Source organism: Oculina patagonica, chromosome 4 (genome assembly GCF_052425735.1).
Source record: "Oculina patagonica isolate OP01 chromosome 4, crgOcupat, whole genome shotgun sequence".
NCBI classification, from domain to species: domain Eukaryota; kingdom Metazoa; phylum Cnidaria; class Anthozoa; order Scleractinia; family Oculinidae; genus Oculina; species Oculina patagonica.
The window spans coordinates 3394625-3416299 of NC_135761.1; the positions used below are offsets into that span (position 1 = coordinate 3394625).

General features: G+C 40.4%; 4 protein-coding genes across 4 annotated transcripts; 2 read left to right on the forward strand and 2 right to left on the reverse strand.

Moving 5' to 3' along the window:
- Nucleotides 1-450: 450 nt before the first annotated feature.
- Nucleotides 451-6432, reverse strand: LOC144649156 (mitochondrial ribonuclease P catalytic subunit-like). The gene is made up of 6 exons (XM_078508614.1): nucleotides 5626-6432; nucleotides 4694-4741; nucleotides 3925-4210; nucleotides 1950-2116; nucleotides 1450-1639; nucleotides 451-712 (listed from the first exon to the last, which is right to left on the reverse strand). Exons 1-6 carry the CDS (start codon nucleotides 6408-6410, stop codon nucleotides 599-601), a joined length of 1590 nt encoding a protein of 529 aa, XP_078364740.1. The 5' UTR covers nucleotides 6411-6432; the 3' UTR covers nucleotides 451-598.
- Nucleotides 6433-7774: 1342 nt separating this feature from the next.
- Nucleotides 7775-11266, forward strand: LOC144649157 (E3 ubiquitin-protein ligase TRIM71-like). Its single transcript, XM_078508615.1, has 2 exons — nucleotides 7775-8078; nucleotides 8214-11266. Exon 2 carries the CDS (start codon nucleotides 8218-8220, stop codon nucleotides 10624-10626), a length of 2409 nt encoding a protein of 802 aa, XP_078364741.1. The 5' UTR covers nucleotides 7775-8078; nucleotides 8214-8217; the 3' UTR covers nucleotides 10627-11266.
- A 731-nt stretch (nucleotides 11267-11997) lies between these two features.
- Nucleotides 11998-15304, reverse strand: LOC144649158 (E3 ubiquitin-protein ligase TRIM45-like). The gene has a single exon (XM_078508616.1). It carries the CDS (start codon nucleotides 14796-14798, stop codon nucleotides 13002-13004), a length of 1797 nt encoding a protein of 598 aa, XP_078364742.1. The 5' UTR covers nucleotides 14799-15304; the 3' UTR covers nucleotides 11998-13001.
- Nucleotides 15305-18975: 3671 nt separating this feature from the next.
- On the forward strand, nucleotides 18976-21105 carry LOC144652101 (CBY1-interacting BAR domain-containing protein 1-like). Its single transcript, XM_078512133.1, has one exon. It carries the CDS (start codon nucleotides 19874-19876, stop codon nucleotides 20723-20725), a length of 852 nt encoding a protein of 283 aa, XP_078368259.1. The 5' UTR covers nucleotides 18976-19873; the 3' UTR covers nucleotides 20726-21105.
- Nucleotides 21106-21675: the final 570 nt, after the last annotated feature.

Genomic DNA, 21675 nt, shown 5'->3' on the forward strand with positions numbered 1-21675 from the left:
AAGGATGGAAAGCAAGACGAACATCAATCCAAAAGATTAGAACTCCTCATTATAGTGCCAAAATGTTGCGGCTTCCTCCGATAATCCTGGCAAGGAAGGTAGTCGTCAGTATAATCGACCGGTCGCAGTCTATTTATTGTTTCGTGTAAAAAAAAATATCTTTTTAACCCTCCAAAAATGCTTACTTCAGAATTTTTAGGGGGTACGTTCGAACCCCTCGAAGCCCCCCACCCTACGGGCCTGCTTGTTGAACAGCAACAAAAATAAATATAAACACTACTAGGTATGTCTAAAAGCCTTAGACTTTCTTGTTAGCCAGAAGAGTGGTTAAACATTAACCACCCGGTTTCAAGGTACTCAGTAGCTTCTTGATTTTGTTGAATTGGCCACTTTAGCTGGTTAAGTTATGTAATAATACAACACATTGAACACTCAACAACAAGACATCATTAGTTTTATTGCAAAGGTGTACTTGTTGATGACATTTTCATTAGCCATCTTGTATAAATCCCAGGGTATAATATAAATGTGTACAAATAGCTTATCACCTCGACCAAACTAAAAATTAATGTACAAGTTTTGTTGAGATGCTAAGTGATTAAAATATTCCCTTCTTTTTGATGCAGAGCCACCGGCTACCATCACTGGATGGGAAGTGCCATGTATCCCCAGTAGTTTGAACATGAACAGCAGTGTCAAAATTTTTCACACTCTGAAAAAAAAAAGTGATAAAAGATAATGTGAACTACTTCTTATTAATAAAGCCAACGCTTTTGAGAATGAGCTCTCGTAAGTGCAGTTCCACGAAATTGGAACTGCAACACATGGTGTATATGTAACGGCTGGACTTCTGCTAACACACCCCTCCATAGGGGTACAATTCCTCTCAGTCATGGTACCAGCCACATACAAACACTACATTTTCAACCTCCTATAAACAGACACCCCTCCTAAGTGGACACTGTTTCTGGTTCCAATTGAATAGTGTCCGGTTTCAAGGGGTTCTACCGTATTGCTACACCATCCTGCTATTGATCAACTTGGCAGACCTCTCAGGAACCGAACTTCGCTTTAACAGATTCAAAAGTCACATCTTTGGGTTGTGATTGGTAGATTTTGATCTGTTTTGTGTCCTTTTTTTTTTCAAGTTTGTTGATTGCCCTCATAAATAAGATTGACGGCAGTGGAAAGCACTTAAGCCTGGTTTCCACTAGCAACACAAGCACTAGCACAAGCATGAGAAAAGAAAAAAAATTTGGTAAGCACAAGTATCAAAATGCAATGCACTTGTGCTTACGTTTGTGTCGAAGCCATTTCCACTGTAAAATAAGAGTTGTTATCCTTGCGCCTGTGCCTGTGTTGCTAATGAAAACCAGGCTTTATCATTAGTTACATGTAACTGAAAGACTCAGTAAATGATACATCCAAAATTAAAATTAAAGTACATACTGCAAACACTGGGTTGTCATAAACAAATCTCTCCAGCTTCAATTGATAGAGCTGCTGCCATCTCTTGAACTGAGCTTTCATCAGTACATCCATATCATGAATGTGATCAAAGAACATGTCATTGGACACCAGCATGGTCCCTGGTCCACAGTGCATGGCAGCACTAAGGAAGTACACATCATCCAATGAACTGAAAGATTAAGTGCACTAAGTTAAAATGTAGTTGAAATAATTAAATCAATGAATTTTTGGTTGAGAAACTTGTTAAAAAGCATCAGTGATGATACCTGTAGAAGTCAGTTAAGAACATTTCAATGAAGTTCTGAACAAATATTTCAGGAAGTCCTTGATTGGTTACAGATAAATAATTGTAACAACGTGACAAATGGAGACTATAGGCTGTCAAATCTCTGTCATAAGGTACGAAATGCAAGCACAATAAGAGACAAATTTCTTAGGTTACATTTTGAAGCATTTATCACTAAAATAAGAAAGATTACCTTTCTGCCAAACAAAATACACCACAATGTTCACTCAGAAGATCCATAACTGAAGCTAACTTTGTGTGTGCACCCTGCTTCTTTCTTTTACTCAGTGAAATGGGTTTGGAACCCACAACCAAGACTTTCTTGTTTTGTTTCAGAAAATGTGAAGCCACAATTTTCACCTAAACAAAAAAGGGAGAAAAACAGACCAAATCAAAGATTCCTTATAGGATTAAAACATGTTATGTAAAACTTTTAAAAACATTTCATCATCCCAACTACTACAGGATGCCAGTTGGCCACGCAGCAGACCTCTCAAGTCTCACGACTTTGCCATGAGACTCACGGTTTTCACTTCAATCTCATGATGAGGCACGGAAATCTCACGGTAAACAGAGTCACAAGTCAATTGATTAGCATCTGGTTTTGAGGTATTTTTGTCCGTCACTTGATCAATCTCCCGGTTTTTACTGAAATCTCCAGATTTTTTTACCTCAATCTCGAGATTTTAAGTGCTTTGAGGTTGAGAGGTCTGATTTATGCAACCTGTTTTATTATCATGTTTATTCAGTCAAAGACAACAGTTATTTTTCCAATTTCCCAGTAAACATTTGGGTCGCATCATTCATGGTTTATGCTTTTCATGGGTCAACGATTCTTCATTAAGGTGTACCGTAAATGATCTAATAAACGCCCACTCTCAAATAAACGCTTCGTATCTAATGAATGCCTCCCCTGAAGTGCAAGATTTGTATTAGATGCCCCTCTCTAATAAATGCCCTGTCTCTAATAGATGCCCCCTCCAAGAATCGTCTCAAAAACCAATGAAATGCTCCATAGAGTAAAATCACGCAATAAAGTTAGTTTTTTGCTTGACTGGGACATGGAAGAGGCTAACCTGAAATCATACCCTCCCTCCCTACTACTGCTGCGGGGGAAGGAGGGCATGATACATTTGCTTGTCGAAAGTCATGTAAAAAAACCAGATTCTGGTTTTTTGTCTGATTGGTCGAGAAACAATACTCAATGGAGCAGTGTGGACTGATTGGTTGTCGTATTTCAACGAGACTTCCGGTCAGAAGCTGGTAATGGCAAAGACGAGTCACGTTTACCTACGAGGACGAGTTCTTTTCTACGTTAGCTGAAGCCCTAACAGATTTCAAGTGTAACTCTCTGAAGGCAAAACAACTAGAGTGAGAGACAATACGTAATAATTTTGGTTTCGTGAAGATGTTTTTGTTGTTCTTCGAAAACAATATTCCAGAGATGTTGGAATGTTTACAAAAGCGACCGATCCTATCTGCCATTAAACAGTTCTTGTCGGTGAATTCCTTTTTTTACGTGTGTAAGCTGAAATAAAGGGACGGCATCCAGTACAACTGATAAATATATGTTCGCAAGCGCCATCTCACCTTCCTACTAAAAGCATTTTTATGTCAACACGGCAAAGTTTAAATACAGGCTGTACATATGTACAATTTTTTTCCAGACGTTTTTCACGCCTTGTGGAAATCCGAGTCTCGAATTTGCCGCCAACTACAAAGAGTGGTTTGACAGTTCGACGACACATTAGTTTATTTAAATTAGAGGGCGGCTGGCGGCCGGTTAAATAAATGTATCAGGCGTTCTTTTTTCCCTCTCGCTTTCGTAAAAAGAAAAAAGAACGCCTGATCGCAGGTTAGGAAGAGGCCAACATGGTTGACCCTGATGACAATAAAAACGTCGATATCGAACTATGAACAACATCTCTAGGTTTTGCATTAGCGCAGATTAGATTAGTCTCCTACTCACCAACTCTGTTATGTATCTAATTCCATTAGAAAACTTCCCATCCTATTTGTTTTGTTGACATTGTTTCTCTTAAATTGAAATAAGCTCTCTCTAATAAACGTCTCATATCTACATGTATTTAACACCTCCTCTAGGACCCCAAAAATTTAATAGATGCCCCGGGCATTTATTAAATCATTTAAGGTATATAATTACTCACCTTTTCAGGATCAAAAGAGCCTGAGAAATATGCAATGTTCAGTGAATCTAAAACAACATCATATCGTCCAGTTGTCTCGATAAAGTGTACTACACTGTCTGGAAATTTATGATGTCCTGCTCTGATGTGATCCACATAATTTCCACTGGAAGTAAAACATCGCACTTGTGACATTTCTTTACGATCTTTCCACAGATGCGTGACAAGGGGGTATTTTAATTCGTGCAGTTCTTCTTCAGAGTATTCACCAGTCTCTAGCTTCTGCTTACATGCTTGGCAGTGAAATCTAGTATCAAAAATGGTTAAAACACAATGCCCAGGTAAGTTAAAAATTAATCCAGATCCAGCTGACAATTTGAGATCTACAGAATAATATGACAGAAAGTCCAAATAAATTCATGACTAGATAATTATTCAAGCCCATGAAATAAACTTAGGATGATCTGAGAAGCCCTGAGAACTTTGTAGCTCAATTTCCACAGTGGTTTTCACTATTTTTTTTTTTGCTGCCATCAGTCATGATGACAAAAACCATTAAACAAAATGAATTAAAGACTACCAATCACTCTCCAATAACGACAAATGTTCTTGACCTTTTGTGTATAATTTACAACAATTTAGTCGACTACATGTATGCTCTATTTTGTGATTTTTATCCAGGTTGGAAGTGGCTGTGATATATGGCAACAAAAAGTGAAATCAGGTGTCAATAGATGTATTAAGATTACAGAGTTTTGATGTTATTAAAAGAGCCATGAAGCATACTTACGTTACTGAAGGAGTGGACCATGATGTCGTCCATTTGGGCCATATTTGACTGCAAATCAAAACAATTTGTTTAGCTTTTAAAAGCACATCTACATCCTGTATGTATAAAGAGGTGGGTCCTGAAAGGGGAAGAGGTATAGATCCCATTTTCTGGCCCAAACTTTACCCAAATCCCATTTCCTGGCCAATTTTTTGCCCAAATCCCAGCCCAATTCCCATTTATGTTGTTTGCAAAATTCCCAGTCCCAGTGACCCAAATCCCATTTTACCAGTGAAAAAATAAGCAAATCCCAGTTCCCATTTTTCCCCTTCAGGGCCCTCAGAGGCACTCTTGCTTGCTTCAGTTAATTGGAATTGGTTCAATAAACAAATACTTTATTTAGTATTTTCGCTTTTATTTACTGCTCAAAAGCTCCCCATTTAAAACCCATACAAACTCTCATATCATTAAAGGCCACCATTTTTATGTAAACTTCATGCTTGGGCTGCCTGTGATATTATCACCCTTGTGGGCCAAGGTGCATTCCAAGCGAACCTTACGCCGAAGATTTGCCAAGTGTAAGGCCAAGATTTTAAAGGATTGTATTGAAAAAGGCAAAGATCCACGCTGAAGATCTTCGGCGTAACTTGGACGGAATGCAGCCTGGCTTATGGGTTGGTTGGTCCATCAGCCAGCCAGTCGGTCATTCAGTTTATCAGTCAGACCATGACTGGTATGCCAATCAGTTGAGTGGTCAGTTGGTTGGCTGGTCAGTTAGTTGGCAGATTGGTTGGTTGGTTGGGCCTCCTCCCCCTCCCCATTGGGCTTAACATTAAACAGGTGCATTTACTCTCTCAATCACTCAGTCATGTAATCAACAAGTCTAAATGAGAGTCCACCCCCTCCCCGGATTCCCCCCAACCCCCCAGCCCCTGAACCAATGTTCAGCTTACCTGTCAAACCACATCTTTATTACTTCAAGAGTGTCATTGCTCAGCAAGTCCCGATAATTTCGAAATTCGTAAAATATTTCCAACACTTTGTTTCGTAACTGCCTACTGTTCTGGCCTATGCAAGCTCGAACAAGTGCTGTGTAGATATCAGTATTTCGCTCACGAACCACTCCAGCCTGCCGCATATCGTCCAGACACCTAAACGCGCCCATAAGATCGCCATTCTGGGTAGCTGTCTCCACAAAAGGTGCAAAGTGGCGAGCTTGTGGAGTTAAACCGTCCCTTTTCATCTCGTCGAACATGGCTTGATAATTTCTCGTGTGATTCGACTTCGAATACAAACTCGCCAGAACAGAATACGTTGAGTAACTCTTGGAAATGTCATGTTTTTCCATCAATGTTTTCAGCTCGAAAGCTCCGTCGATCTTGTCATAATAAGACAACCAGTATAACGCACAGTCTACAGATTCTATCTGATATTGTTTAGGAAGGCGAAGGAATTGATTAAATAGTTGTGGTACGTCGTTTGGTTTGCTAACAGTCTCACAAAATTTGCGAATGGATGCACGTTCTTGGCGAACTGCACGGGCCACGTGTTTAGGCTCGTTGATGTTATCGCCGTCACTTTCAGCCTCTAGAATCTTGTTTCGTGATCCTGGAGTAGAAGAACAGAACCTTAATCCTTGTATAACGCATCGCTTTAAGTCAGTAACAGTCTCGTTGACTGGTCCTGCGCTACGCTGAAGAATTTTCGCCACAAATCTGCCCGCCATGTTTGTCGCCATTACTGTGAAACCGCTGCGAAACGGTAGATACGTTATATAACATCAACAATGTATCTCTACTTACCGTATGTTATTGCGTTTTGGAAAAAATCTCGAAATTAATACTCGCAAAAAAATAGTGGGCGAAAATTAAATACACTGTACGCGAATACGCGAAAATTAATGTCACATCATATGAGAAAAAAGCACATCTTCTAAATACTGCGAGTCACTGGCTTTCTGGTAATTATTCGAATTGTGACTTTCTGTCCTTGAAAACTTTACGAGCACTTGTAATTTACGTACTGTTTGTAAAACGGGGCCCTCTGCTCATTTGTCCTTTTTTCTTTGAATAGTCATAATAGCCATCTCTCTCTAAGACGGAAACCGTCGGGACCGGCTCCAACTGTACGTCTTTGATAGGTGTCCGTCAATTAGAAAGTTGAGGTAAAGTGACACCAGTAATTCTGAAATGTACACTTTGCAAACTGGAACAAGGCTAATATAGCAAAAAACGTACTCGTTTGTTCAAGCAAAAGTTGAGAGCTTCATCATCATCCTCATCATCATCATCATCATCATCATTTATTACTTAGCCATATAACTATACTTTAGTAATATAACAGTAGTAATAATTATGGCAAGCCAAGGAGACCTCCAAGAAACCACCAGGCTTATAGTACATAAAACTTTACGAGTACTTGTAATTTACGTACTGTTTGTAAAGCGGGGCCCTCAGCACATTTGTTGCTTTTTTTCTTTGAATAATGAAAAATTAATACAGTCATCTCTCTCTAAGACGGACACCCGTTCGAGACAGAAAAATACGTTATCATCTTCAGTAACGCAAAATTCGGTTCACTCAGGGAACCAATCATAACGCTCGTTTTTATTTTGAACCAGTTCCAATTTGTCACGGAACCTGCCACGTCGCTTAGCAACTTTGCCAGCGAAAACCGTAGGCTCATTCGGTGTTTGGAAACTGGATGTCACCATCATACTTATCCCTCAACTGAAATATGAAACCGCTTTAAATAAATGAACAGAAGGTTGTTTTCATTGAACATCGTGATTGGCTGATAGAACTGTTTAAAAAATGCCACCTGTTAACCGCAATCTTTGTGCCTTGACATGTTTATAAAACCTACACTATTCAAAAACAACTGCGCGCATTGTGTTTTTTTATCATAACTTTTTATTTTTGTATAACTTGCTATTCCCAAGGAACATGGATACGTCTTGTTTCCCAAAACTATCGCTGTTAGTTTAAAATCTTAGCAACACAAATTTTATTTCTGCTATAGTCTAAAATTAGCCAAGGTAATTATGGCTCAGTGCGGGCAAAACACACCACATGATTTCGTCATCCAACCAAAGGAAGTCTTAATTTTAGAATGTCTTCTGGAGTCCGTGTGAGCTCTTGACATTTAAAACGTGACAGTTTGTTCTACTTTGTTTCCCCCGCAAAAAAGACGATGCAGAATTCAACAATAGAACTTACGACTTCACTGACTAATGCATAAATTATTTACAACACACACCCCCAACTGTTGCTAAAGTAGTAAACGTATTTCATATTAAATTAATCAACAAGGTGGCCATACCACGGAACGGTACGAAACGAAAGAACCGTCAATTCGAGGTAAATTTTTCAGTTGGACGAATTTTATCGCAATTGCTCCGGTCTTGGTAAGGGGAGTCGCTTTGAATTTCTCACCCACGGTCCAAGGCATATTTTACCTTAATTTTTATTTCCATGGCTACAAAGCATAAGCTAATATTTTAAAGTGCAGCGCAAAATTAATTGCGCTTCAATTTCGCCAGAAACATGAGACGCTGGAAGACTTGGGAAAGCTTAGCCGTAGAAGATTATTTCGATGATATTACGCAGCCAATTCGTTGGAATTCACTGGAGAAGCTGGATAGAATGTCAAGCGATGGACAAGTCGCTGGCGGGTTTAAAGTTCCACAAAAACCCAAGAAAAACGAGAGTATTGTAAACGACCCGTCTCTGTTGTGTAGCGTGTGCAAACAATTTTTCCACCGGCCAAAACTTCTCCGATGTCTCCATAGCTTCTGCAAAAGTTGCATCGAGAGTCTCGCGGGAAATGTTGCTGGTAAGGAAGGCATTATTGTTTGCCCCGTGTGCTCTTCACCCAGTGAACTTGGCAGTAAAGGAATTGATGAGTTACCAGCAAACTTTCTCATCGCCGTAGCACTCAAGAGTCAGAATTACGCGGTTGAAGAAAAGAAAGACCCGATTAAGTGCGGAAACTGCGAAGACAACGCCGAAGCTACCGGGCAGTGCAGCGAATGCGCGGAGTTTCTGTGCGACAAATGCACCTCGGCTCATAGGAGAGTCCGTGTTACGAGAGAACATCAAATTATCTCACTTAATGAGCTAACGACCAATGAAGAGGAGAACAATAATTTGTGCAGTGCCGATAACTGCTCGGATCACAGCCGCGAAGAGCTTACGTATTTCTGCCATACGTGCAATAATCTTATTTGTCGAGAGTGTACCGTGTTGAATCATCCAAAGACAACGCACGCGTTCGAGCCGCTAAAAGACGCGTCCGGTAAGCACAGGCAAGAGATAACAGCACTGCTAGACACGATTAAAATGAGGAGTCCTTTCGTCAGAAGAGCCTTGCTGGAAATAGAGGAGGCCTGTGGGGACATTCCACAACATGCTCTTGCGATTGAGGAACAAATTAGGAGCTCAACAGCGCGTTACATCAAAGCATTGAAAGAGCGCGAAACGCAGCTATTAGATGACCTGGGCGCCATGAGAGAATACAAGGCAACATTGCTAGAACAACAAAAGGAACGCTTGTACAAAGGAATCAGAGATATCGACAGCAATTGTGGACTTATTGAAAAGATGCTGCAAGAAGGAAACGCCGCCGAAGTTGCCAGGGTAAAAGATTTTATGAGCGGGCGATTACGCAGCTTAACAAATATGATTCAGGACATGTCGCCAACCGAAGGGCCAGAATTTGATTACGTCACTGAGGAAGAGCTCTTGTTTGACGTCATCAACCGAGGCGGCAAGATAGAGAGCAGCACCAGGCCTCCCGTGGTGCGACTTATTGGGGAGGGCCTGTACAACGCAGCGGTTGGCAAAACCTCAAGCTTCACGCTTGCTGTGCGCGAAGACGCAGAGATAAACAAACACGACATGGATGTTCGAATCGAAACTCCAGATCTGGTGATTCTCACTTGTAACGTAACGGAGCACAGTTCGCGCCTTTACACGCTCAGTTACACGCCGAGAATTCACGGAGAACACGTGATCACAGTTCTGGCAAACGGAGAGCACGTGGAAGAAAGCCCTTACACCGTGAACGTGAAAAAGGGGCACATGTGCTTCGCTACGAAATCTCTTCCGGTTTGCTTACGTTTTGGCTACAAAGGGAAGGGAAAAGGAGAAATTAACAGTCCTTCAGATGTTGCAGTAGCTTGCAATGGTGTTATAGCTGTAGCTGACACGCTCAACGATAGAATTCAACTGTTCACTAGCAAGGGAGGTTTCTTGCGGCAGTTTGGAAGTCCAGGGGAAGACGTTGGCAAGTTGAGCTCGCCGACTGGTCTTTGTTTCTCTCAAAATGGACAAATAATCGTTGCTGATCAACAGAATAACCGCATCCAAGTGTTCAGTTTGGAGGGAGTACTGTCTAAAGTGATTTCATGCAAAGGACGTAATGCAGGGGATTTTAAAAATCCCACGGGTGTCGCTGTCGACGAAGAAGGCCAGCTACTAGTCACAGATCAACAGAACCACAGAGTTGTGGTATTCAATAGCCATGGAGTCTACTGCAATCAGTTTGGATCTTTGGGAACAAAAGACGGAGAATTTAACAACCCTTCATACATCACTGTTTGCCAGGATGGCGAGATTTATGTTACAGATACTTCAAACCATCGGGTTCAAATTTTCGACCCGACGGGTAAATTTCTCCGAAAATTTGGCAGACCCGGCACCGGGGATGGCGAATTCCATTATCCCTCGGGAATAACAGTTGATTCATCCGGGTATATTTTCGTTTCTGATCGCACCAATCGCGTGCAAGTGTTTAACTCGCACTTGCGTTTCGTCACCAAGTTTGGCGGGAAATTGAGTGGCGACGGTCAGTTGAGCGGGCCGCTTGGAATTGACTACACTCCAGAAGGCCGGGTTGCTGTGGCCGATGCGGGAAATAACTCTATTAAGGTTTTCTATTTTCCTAACGAATAAACAAAGAGAAGGAAAAACTGAAGGAAAACTTGTTACGAACATTTACTTAGTCTTGTAGTGAAATCAGGCGAGTTAAACGCTGACTAAGATTCGCATTCTAAAGACGTTTAATATATCCACTTTTAAAAGTTCAGTATCAAGCATTGGGAGAGAGAATTACTTTTTACAAGAGCATCTGAACCCTAGTAAAAATCTCGGAGTAGCGGTCATCAGCTTCCGAGTCATTATTAAAACAGAAAATTGTCGAATAAAGTATACATTTATTAGCAATCATTCCCTAAAGGGGTTTTCGGACTAGATTATAAGTACTGCCTAACTGGTAGTTTGCCCTAAAGTTTTTCATTTGAATTTCTATTTAACCAAAGTACATATTTAAGAAATATGTTACTTTCAAACATTCTCCAAGTGGAAAACAATTTTTAAGTTTTTAGTTGAGCTTAAAAGCTCATTAAAACTTTCTGAGGGATAATTCTTGTCCGGTGTGGTCAGCTCAGCTCAGTTAGCTTCATTTGGCGCTTCTTTTTTCTAGAAGTGTATAAAGCTGTTGTCATGTAGTTAAAATCACACGAAATAGCGATTAATTAACCATTGACTTTCGAAAGCAATTATATTATGTCAGTGCATTCTTTAGAATTGTGAACGCTGAGCAATATACTGTGTTCGTGCTAATTTTTTTTTTTTTTTTGTTCACAAGTTGAGTGTAACGTGCTTTGACCAATCGGAGTTAACATGCTTTTTCAACCAATCAGAAACAAGAGAAGACGTTTGGCGTGTTTTCCCGCGCTTGGCACGGGTTGCGTGTTACTGTTGTTGGCTTCGTGCGTTTGCTGTGATTGGCCAGATTGATACCTACTTTGACTTTAGTTTAAGGCTGTCGCTAAAAACGGTTCTTGTATAGGGCAGACATATTGTGTGTTCTGCAACAGTGCCGGTAACTTTTCCATGATGTCAAAAGACGGTTTACGAATGATTAATAGTTTTACGTATTTCCGGTATAATCACCATATATGAACTTAAACACAGCCAATGTAAACTCCAATGTACCTGAAGAAGGCTGGTTTGGCCAGCCGAATCATTCTACGTTGTATCGGTCTTTGCTTTTATATTCAGTTTTCTATATGTCAAACCGATTAGATCACTATTGATCCAACGTATACCGGTAGGATATTGTAGACGGTTGCTTGCTTAAACATTTAAGGGAAATTTTAATGAACATTGTTTGAAGAGCAATAGAAATTGAATATTTTTACAGGAGCACATGGTCTATAAAATTTACTCGAACTGAATTAACTTATAAAAGTACTAAGTTAAAATTGATAAACTTTTAGGAATTTGAAAAATATAAATACAATTTTCTTACGGTTTTTTAAAATTACATAATTGTAAAAAGACGTTATAGATTCACTTTATATTAAATCAATTATACGTCTTCAAGCCACAATATGCAACCACGAATAATCCTTTACAGGTTTATAAAATTCGGTGTTTTGACTCTTTCTTTAAAGGGACTATACTTAATATTTTTAGACGGGTGCTTATTTCCGGCAGAGCAGATATCAGTTAGAGGACAAAGAAAAAGAAATCAACTGGACTTCGGTATGCTTTAGTGTCGATTTGGTAACACATTTTGCCATAAGAGCAACAACGGCGATATGGTGCATGAATACCTTCAAAAGCGTAAAGTTGCCTTTATTGTTTGCTCTTTCATTCCTAATACGCCACGATTTACCATCTAAAGAAGGGGGGCTTAACGGATTGGCGGGGGGGGGGGGACTTATTAAAAATGAGACTTGCAGAGAATGGGGTGCCTATTAGAGGGGGGGGGGGCTAAAAAAGAGGGATGTGATGGGCTTAATAAAGTGTTTTTTGGTCTAAACTTCGCGCTTAATTCGCAAATCCAAAATGGAGTCAGCCATAATGTTAGGTAATGCATGCAAACAAAAACTATTTATTGTTGAAAGCAAAAAAAGTAAATCAGATTAGAAACACCGCCTAGAATCTATTACTTTCAGGAAATACCTTAATTCGTTTTTTGCTTTTCAAGGTTTAGCGTAGCCTGTTCCAGGATCTCGGTAGTTGGGGTAAAGCGAAAAACGCGGGCGAGCGAGGAAAAAATGAGGGGAAACTTCGCTCGCCAACTTCCCCCTCGTTTTTTCCTCGCTCGCCCGCGTTATTCGCTTTCCCCTACAATTAAAACGCAAAAGGGTACTTTCACGTTTCTGACATTACTGCGTTTTGGCGGGGCTGGGAGGGGTTGGGCGAGAGATTTTACGGTCTCACGCTATTGACGGGCGTGACATTTCACGATGCCACGCCTCTGACTAGTGCAACATTTTACGATGTCACGCCTCTGACTTGCGCAAAATGTTACGATGTCACGCCTCTGACTGACCTACTTCCTGAAAATTCATTTCAGTATTGGGGACTTTCTTGCCGTCCTTAACTTGTACCAAGCCAGGAGTAACGTGCCACTTAATAAGACACAACGTTTTACAAACTAGCGTCAACTCCTCGCCTTTCAAACCGGAAAAAGAACCGTAAAAATTCAAAACGCGTTTACCGTGCTTGATATGTTTGCCGGATAAGCTCACGAACAAATTGTGCTCCCCTGGGGACCGCGGACAGTAGAAAATTGAATAGGTTCCGTTTTTGTTATCAAGGACTTTAGCGGAAATGACGCTACCGTCGGGTGACTCGAGCTTTACTCCGACTTCCCTCGGGCGTCCTCGGCTGTCAGTCGTTGGAATAACGAATTCCGTCGGCGTTAGTTTGCCAACAGGCTCACTAGTCTTCTTACCAACAGTCAAAGCTGGAAAGCTAAATCGACGACCTTTTGCCTTTTTGGTAGATTTTGGATCTTGATTAAGCGCAGACGCACTCGCGCATAAGCTTATAGCAGCTCCAGGCTTTTGCGAGTCTGAAGAGAGAGAACTGGCACTGGCCTCCTCATCATCATCGGCCGAAGCAAAGGAAACAGAACTGCCCCCATTCGGCAACGAACTCGATAATTGTGATTTGTCTGTTGATTCATTAGCTTTCTCGCCGCTAACTTGTTCGGCAGGTTCATGCCCGACACTGATCGAGCCAAAGGTGTCTTTGATAGCTTCTAAAATTGGTCTCTCGTCTGGATCAAATCCTATTTTCACGTTATTCAACCCTTCTTCGGTTTCACTTTCCTGAAGCTCGCAAAGCCTCTGACAAATTAAACTGTTCACCGCCAATATGTCGGCATCTTTTCCTTGTTTGAGAATCTCATCGGAAAAATCACATCCATCGATTGTGCAGACTAACTTCCTTTCAATTTCTTCTTTTTGGTTTACCAGGACAGTCGAGCGGTTATCTCTGATGGTGTTAAGTTCTTTTAACAATTGATGCTCCTTTTCTTTAACGGCTTGGACAAGACGACGCGAACACCTCCGAATTTGCCACGAGACGTCATCGATTTTATTTTGCCACCGACCGTACACCTTGATAATCTCGTAAACCGACTTCTGTAACGCGGGAATATTCTTCTGCGTTGACTCCAACAAGGACTGAAGCGTTGGCTTGGTCGAATCGACTGCCATTTGTATCGAAACAATTTCGTGTCCGTTTTCATGATCGATAGTTCTTCTACATTCCTTGCATGTTAATAAATCACAGGTTTTGCAGTACATGTCTACGTTTTCGGTGCTGTGTTTAACACAAGTTACAAATGACGAATTTTCCTTTGGATTTGTTCTATCCACAAATTCTTCAAGAGACAAAATTTCGTGTTCTCTAGTAAATTTTACCCTTCGATGAGCTTGCGTGCAGTCATCACAGAGGAATTCTTGGCACTCTATACATCTGTGTGAAGCCATGTTTTGGCCATTTTCGCAACCGCTACAATCTTCCTCACGCTGTCGTAACTTTTGTCTTTCAAACTCCTCGAGTTTTCTCACAACAATAATGTTTGGCTGCAAATCGTCGAGATTTTTCGATGGCAAGGCAACCTCGGAACGGCATATAGGACAAAACAGTGAGGTTTCGTTTTCTCCGGTGATTGAACCGATACAGCGCTTGCAAAACGTATGTAAACACGGCAGAACTTTTGGCTCATCGTAAACTTTGCTGCAATATTTACACCATATATCCTGCGGACTGTCTTCTCTGAATGCTACGGATTTTCTCGGACCGCGTTTGGAAGCCATGTCAGTGCTAAAAGTTCGAAACAGGTCGCTATTGGTTACGATGAAGATTTCGTCGGTTTCATCTCTGGTTTGCCTGTGGATTTGTGCAACTCATTCCCAGCGTTCACCAGTTGAGTTTTGAAATTGCGGTCGCCAAATATTTGCAGCTGAAAAAAAACTCCGTTCCAATTTTTTTTCATAAAAACGTATGCCTCAAACAAATAAACTGCCTAAATTTGGAAGCTACCTTGGAAAAATATCAAAATTATGATATATGAAGTATCTCAGGCGTGGCTCCATACACATCTTGCTTCGAAGGCAATTCAATAGCGCTTGGCATTTAATAATTCACGAGGCGTATACATGAGTAGCAGGTACTACAAGCCAAAAATATAACCAGTCAAACAAACGAATCATCTCTGAAACAATCGCTATAATCTGAATCACCCCATACATCTTTGTATGTGATTAATTCAAGTGTCACCTCTTGTTTTTCCTACGCCTCAAAAATGTTTTGTATAACTACATTGGTAAAATGGCTTAATGTTATGTAAACCGTTTCAAACTCCATTTCATTTAAACACCTTTAAAGCTAATCTGTATTGTATATGTGAGACAATAATAATTATAGTAAGCTCTGCATGTGTGTGCTTCAAAACAACATAAAATATGTATTGATGCTGTTGTTGTAGTAAAGTTTTCTTCTACCGTATTTACTCGAATAAGCGCCGCGGCGCTTATTAAATTTTTCGCGTCTTAAGTGCGGCGCTTATTCGAGGGCGGCGCTTATTTGAGGGCTGCGTTTATTTAAATTTTTGACGCTGCAAAGAATCTAATCGAAACGAAACTTATGCAGTAACTAAAAGAAGGGTCTTTTGATTGTCAGTATTCGTCTCTTACGGAAGAGAGTAGTTGCGCTTGCTGTCCCAACAAAGTTCACGGCCTTCACAACGTTAACAGTACTACGTATTGTAAGAATTTTGAATAATAACTTTGTACTGCGAACACGCTTTTGATGAAAAGGAATTTCCAAGGCTGTTTTAGAGTTTCTTTGTAGTGCTTTTTGGTTATACGGAATTCCTCGAATTAGCGCCGCATCAGGACTGCGGCGCTTATTCGGGGGCGGCGCTTATTAACTTTTTTGTCCCGAATGCGGCGCTTATTCGAGGGCGGCGCTTATTCGGGGGCGGCGCTTATTCGAGTAAATACGGTATTCTATATTTTTAACATTCCATTGGAGAATAAAATTTGAATGCTTTGTTAAGGTGGCTCGACCCAGTTTTTTTCTAGCGATACCTATCAACATTGAAACCCTCATACTTAAAGAAATTAATGTCAATGACATATCTAGAAGCAAATTTCTTTATATGAAGTCTTGTCTTTATTGTACGCATAAATTATACCATCTAAAAAGAAATTCCAAGATATTTCAAACTTCCTCTTGTAGATTTGGATGAAACTCCGCAGAGCTGAAGGCAAAAACCCAAGGTATACGTAGCGTGGAGGATCTCGAGAGAAAATGCAGTTACGGGCTAAAATTCGATTAAGAGCAAAAACCTGTGTGACGTCATTGTCACGTGATATTCGTTCCGATCTCCCAAAAATTTATATCATATTGCAGTTCAGTCTATGTGAAATCCATGTGATATAGTGGATATGTCATTGACATTAATCCTTTTAAGTATAAGGGTTTCAAAGTTGATAGGTATCGCTAGAAAAAAACTGGGTCGAGCCACCTTAAAGCTATCAGCAGTGAAGTCAACTGAATAACAAAATAATAATATAACAGTTTCGGTGTAAACAAACCTAAATATGGATACCGAAGCAAATCAAGAGACAAAAATCCCGGTTTACTAACGGAGCCGTCGAGTTTGGGACCGGAACGGTTCTAAAACTAATCTGCCTTTTGCAGATTCAAAAATTGGACCAGAGAGGGACCGGACAGGCGGTAGATAGCAGGTCCCGTATGAACGAAAAGCCTAAACGGTCGGATTTTTGGACCACATCTATTTCGAACCGGTCCTGTGAGAATATAGCAGTAAGCTTGCCTTTTATCTTCCCCACTAATTTTTCCCTCTAAATCCCTACCAGACAACTCCTGCAATGACGGAAGCCAAAACGCTTCTAATCAAACAAACAAACAAACAAACAAGCCATCAATAATAATAATCTAATAATATTTATTGTTCTCAAGATAAAAAGTACATATCTATATCTATAAAAATACATAACGATAAGAAAACTAGATATTATTATACTTAAAAATAAGTATTTTTACAAGCAATCAATCAATCATTCAGTTAGTAAGCAGTCAGTCCGTCAAGCAAGCAAGCGAGCACTCGGCAATAAATCACTTTTGTTTCAGTTTGTGTTCATTTGAAAAAAAAAACCTACTGGTTGGTTTGGTCCCGTGGTTGATCAACTTTTTCAACCGGCATCAAGTTCTTCTATCAAATCTGAAAACTTATGGGGAACGGGCATTACAACCAGGTTGCGGGCATTATTAACTACAACCCAAGACATTAGTCCTTGGGAAGGTTGCACATGATCGCTTTGATTTCCACAACTTTTAAATAAATCTGAACTATAGGTACGTACACAAGGTGTATGGCCCCCCCCCCCCCTTCTCCCCCATATCAATGTTGAAGTATTACTGAACATTATGATAGACAATATGCTGTGATTGAAGTCTCTACTGAGGTATACCTCAACATTGAATGAGGGGGAGGGGGAGCGCAAACTTGGCGACCTCCCCAACAGTATTGTCTGGGGTTGTAGGTTGAAATGGTTGAAGTTTCCCAAGAGAACACCTTTTCAACTATTTTCGGTTCAACGGTACTACGTTGACAGTTCGATATCTAAACAATCCTACCAACCGAAACTACCTAAGCACTGCACCGGTATCGCTACGGTCATGGGTTTAAATCACGTTCAAGCCGGATTTTTTTTTTTTCACGCGTTCTTTTAGCAACCACTTAGAAAACTCAGTTGCATCCATGACTGATCTGTAGCCTCACACGCAGTCGTTTTTAGGGGCGATTGTGTTTCACTCCTCCCAAATCGAAAACGGTTTATCCCAACAGAACGCGGACATACCGTCTCAACCGAAATCCGTTGAAAAATTGTTGAAAGTGTTCTGTTGAGACACCTCAAAATCGGTTGCGGTTGAAACCATTGATCCCAATAGAACATGACCGGCTAAGTGTCAAACTTGCTATAACCAAGGTAGGCTGTCCACACCCGAACGCGGGAAAAGAATTGCGAGAGAACTGGACGCCAGCGTAATTTTACCCATTACTTTCTCTTTCGTACAAAACGCCACACAAACGATTCACTTCTTCGCTGGTCATACAGTCGAAGCTCTCGTAAGCGGACACCCTCGGGACGTGAAAAAAGTGTCCGTAACTGGAGCTGACCGCTTACGAGAATGGTTCTCGTAAGAGGCCACTTGAGGTGTAGAGGATAGATGGCCGTTTACGGGAGCTTTCCCAGCTAACAATGACCGGGCGGACCCGGGCAGACGTGAATGACGCCAAAACAAACACTAAAATATGGTACTGTAATTACTGTAAAATCATTGTTACGAACGGCAATGTGAAGTTGATTGATAAAAACAAGATACAGAAGTTTTTTTATAGGATTTTCTTTGGGGTGTCCGCTTACGGGAGCGTAAAAAGAAAGAAAAAGTCTAATACGTAATCTGTGAAAGTGTCCGCGGCCGCTTACGGGAATGTCCGCTTACGAGAATGTAAAAATACAGAGTTTGTATGGGAGTAAAAACGGGGTTTCAAATAAGGCGGCCGTAAGTAGAGCTATCCGCTTACGAGAGTGTCCGTTAAGAGAGCTTCGACTGTATTTTACTCTTTGATGTTAGTATAGTCACACTCTTCTTTTTTTTTTTATAAGAATATTGTTTTTCCGGCCCAGGCTAAACATTCCTTTCTTTCTGCCGATGTTAGGCTGAAAATATTCTTGTGAATATTCTTAGATTATAGGTTTAGTTCATGTCTTTTATGCTGTATACCATAAATATGTATTACGTGAACCTTTCATCAAACTATCACTAGCATCGAACAATTTGGCTAATACAGGTTTTTATCGTTTTATGATTTTATTTTGCCGTTTAGAGAAAGGGAGAATTTTAAACGGTTTAGTTAAAAAGATATAATTGTTTTGTATTTACGAATTTTCAACACACAAAATTATATTCTTTTCAAAATCTCAGCCTCGGGTTTATTCTTTAAATATTCTTAAAATTTCGCAAATTTCAGCCTCGATATTCTCATAGAATAAATTCTTACAGAAAAAAGAGAGTGTAGTAGATGATGTTAGCCTTGTTTAGCCGTAATTTCAGGGCTCTCAACGAGATAATTTTATTATGGGTGTGGGAACACCGTTTTTACGTTATAAGTGTCCTATTTGTGCATTTTAAAAGTTTTTTTTTCAAACGCTAAGAAAAGTGTATTTTTTCGGATACGCTGCTGAACTTTCAAACTTCAGAAAATTTTAGGGAACGAAATATTATTACCCGAATTTATGAGCCCCTGTTGCGTTCTCGAAAATCGTAGCTGGACTTTTTTACGCCCAAAGTTGGGTGCTCCTGTAACTTTACACTTTGCTCGGGAAAAATCCAGTCCAGCACTGCGTTTTGTCCTTTTTCCCAAAACTGTTCATATAATCGTAGGCTTATCGAGTATGGATATCAGGTCAGTAACAAGGTGGTCAGCAACTTACTATCGTAGGATAGCAGTACAACAGCCTGCAGATTGAAGAGCTTCTGACCTGAGCTTCGGAGACGGTATTTTTTTTTTCGGCGAATTAACAGATGGTCGCTTATCCTCGGCTACGAACATTCTTTCTCGAACTTTCAGCGAACAATGTGGCACCACTAGCAACACGAATGATACATGTCACAGTTTCTCTTGCGTAACGCAACAGAAATTCCTTTGACATGCAAATTTCTGCCCAAGTCGTCGCTGTGGCTTTGTTCGACTCTGTATTGTCCTAATTTGAATATAACAAGACGCACGCGACTTTGAAACGAATCTTTCGAACAACAAACACGGAACGATTGGCTTAATAATTTGCCTTTATCGATGGCTCGTCTAAACCGAGAGGATAGAAATTTAACGGGTTCACTGCCCGATTTAAAAGCTTCAGTCAAGGCTACCGAGCACCAAACCAAAGTTGTCGACAGAAAAATATTCGTTGTTGAAACTCATTTTCCCAAGCTGGCAGCCATGCTTCAACGCTACGCAGTGGGAACTGCGAAATTACGCGACAAAGGTGATGAGCTTTCAAAAACAATAACGGCTTATGCTGAGGAAGAATCGCCATCGATGAAACAAGGACTTATGACCTTGTCTGAATGTTTGTCGGCCATTCAGGATCAACGAGACACTGAGGTTAGTCGAATGGAGGAGAAACTCGTTCAAGGTTTTAGCGTGTACGACACAAAATGCAAACAGGCGAGAAACGACGTAAGGGTCAGTTCCTCGCTGTGCACAAGAGAGGTCAAGTCATTTGAGAGCCTCGAAAAAGCCCAGATGAAATCCACTGACCGAACAAGAATTGCGAGAGCACAGGCGGAATTTCAGAAGGCCTCTGGCGAAGCAAATCGCTCCCTGCGCGTTTTACGCGAGCAGATGAACGAATTTGAAAGCCAAAAAATGCGGGATGTCAAGCAGATTTTATCCGAGTTCGTGGTTGGTGAAATGGAGTTTTTAGCCCGCTCTATGGAGCTGTATACCCGAGCTTATCAAGGCTTGATGAATATTAGCGAAGATGAAGATATAGGAGAGTTTAATAAATCCATGACTTTTAAACCTCCTCAATGGGGCTCGGCACCCGCCCTGTCCAATGTTGGACGCTACAATAATGCTAATTCTATGGATAACGTGTTGGAAGAGGTCGAAGACGAAAGCGATGACTTAAATCGTACAATGTAGATAAAAGTTATTAGAAAAACCGTTTCGAAACGATATTTACCTTTGAAATTAAATGCGCATAAATTAAAGTTTAAAATTTTAAAGTTTACTGCAAAAATTGACAATATAATTCATAACGTAGATTTTTTGTTATCAAATTGGAAGACATGAATCAGGTATTGACAGTAAAATAAATGTATATCTATTTTAAAAAGAACAGTATATCTTACATACCTCATGATAAGTAAAGTAAATAAGGGTCGCAATATTTATATAAGCAATAACTATTATAAAGTTGTAATTTTTAAGACCAACTGCATGAAAGTAAGAGAATATTTACGTATAAAATGTCATTATAGAACTCTAAAATGGAAATCAATAAATATACTGCATTACTTTTGCATCATGTTCTATGTTTCACACGAGTGCGTGACGTGTGTCGGTCGCGTGACTCGCGTCGTCAAGTCACGCACAACTGCGTTTATGTAAATTTTTTAAAAATGTTTTTATTGTGGGGCGTCGTGCGAAAAGTTACGTTCAGTGTACGCTGGATTCGGGCTGATTTGAGAAAATGCGCGAAATGCGTTAACCAATGACTGGAGAGACACTGTCCTCTAGACCAATCGAAAGCAAATTAACTCGAGAATTTTCCCGCCTAAAACTTACTGTCTGCCGACATGCAGTGCTCGTAAAAACTGCTTTCTCGCGCATAACGAGTAAGGTTCTGATCGCGATTTACAAGTTTGTTTTTTTTTCCATATTTTTCAACCATTTTGCGCCTCAATAAACTGTATCCGGCCAAAGAAACGTGGCCAGTTATTGGCCCAAATTTTAATTCTTTTCAAAACTCCAGTAATTCAATTTAGTTGCAGCTAAAGAGTCCATGGACTACCTTATCTTTTCTACAAGTCGTTAAAATACAGACACGAAATCGCACAACCTCCCTGTAAGCATTCTTTGTCAGCTTCTGT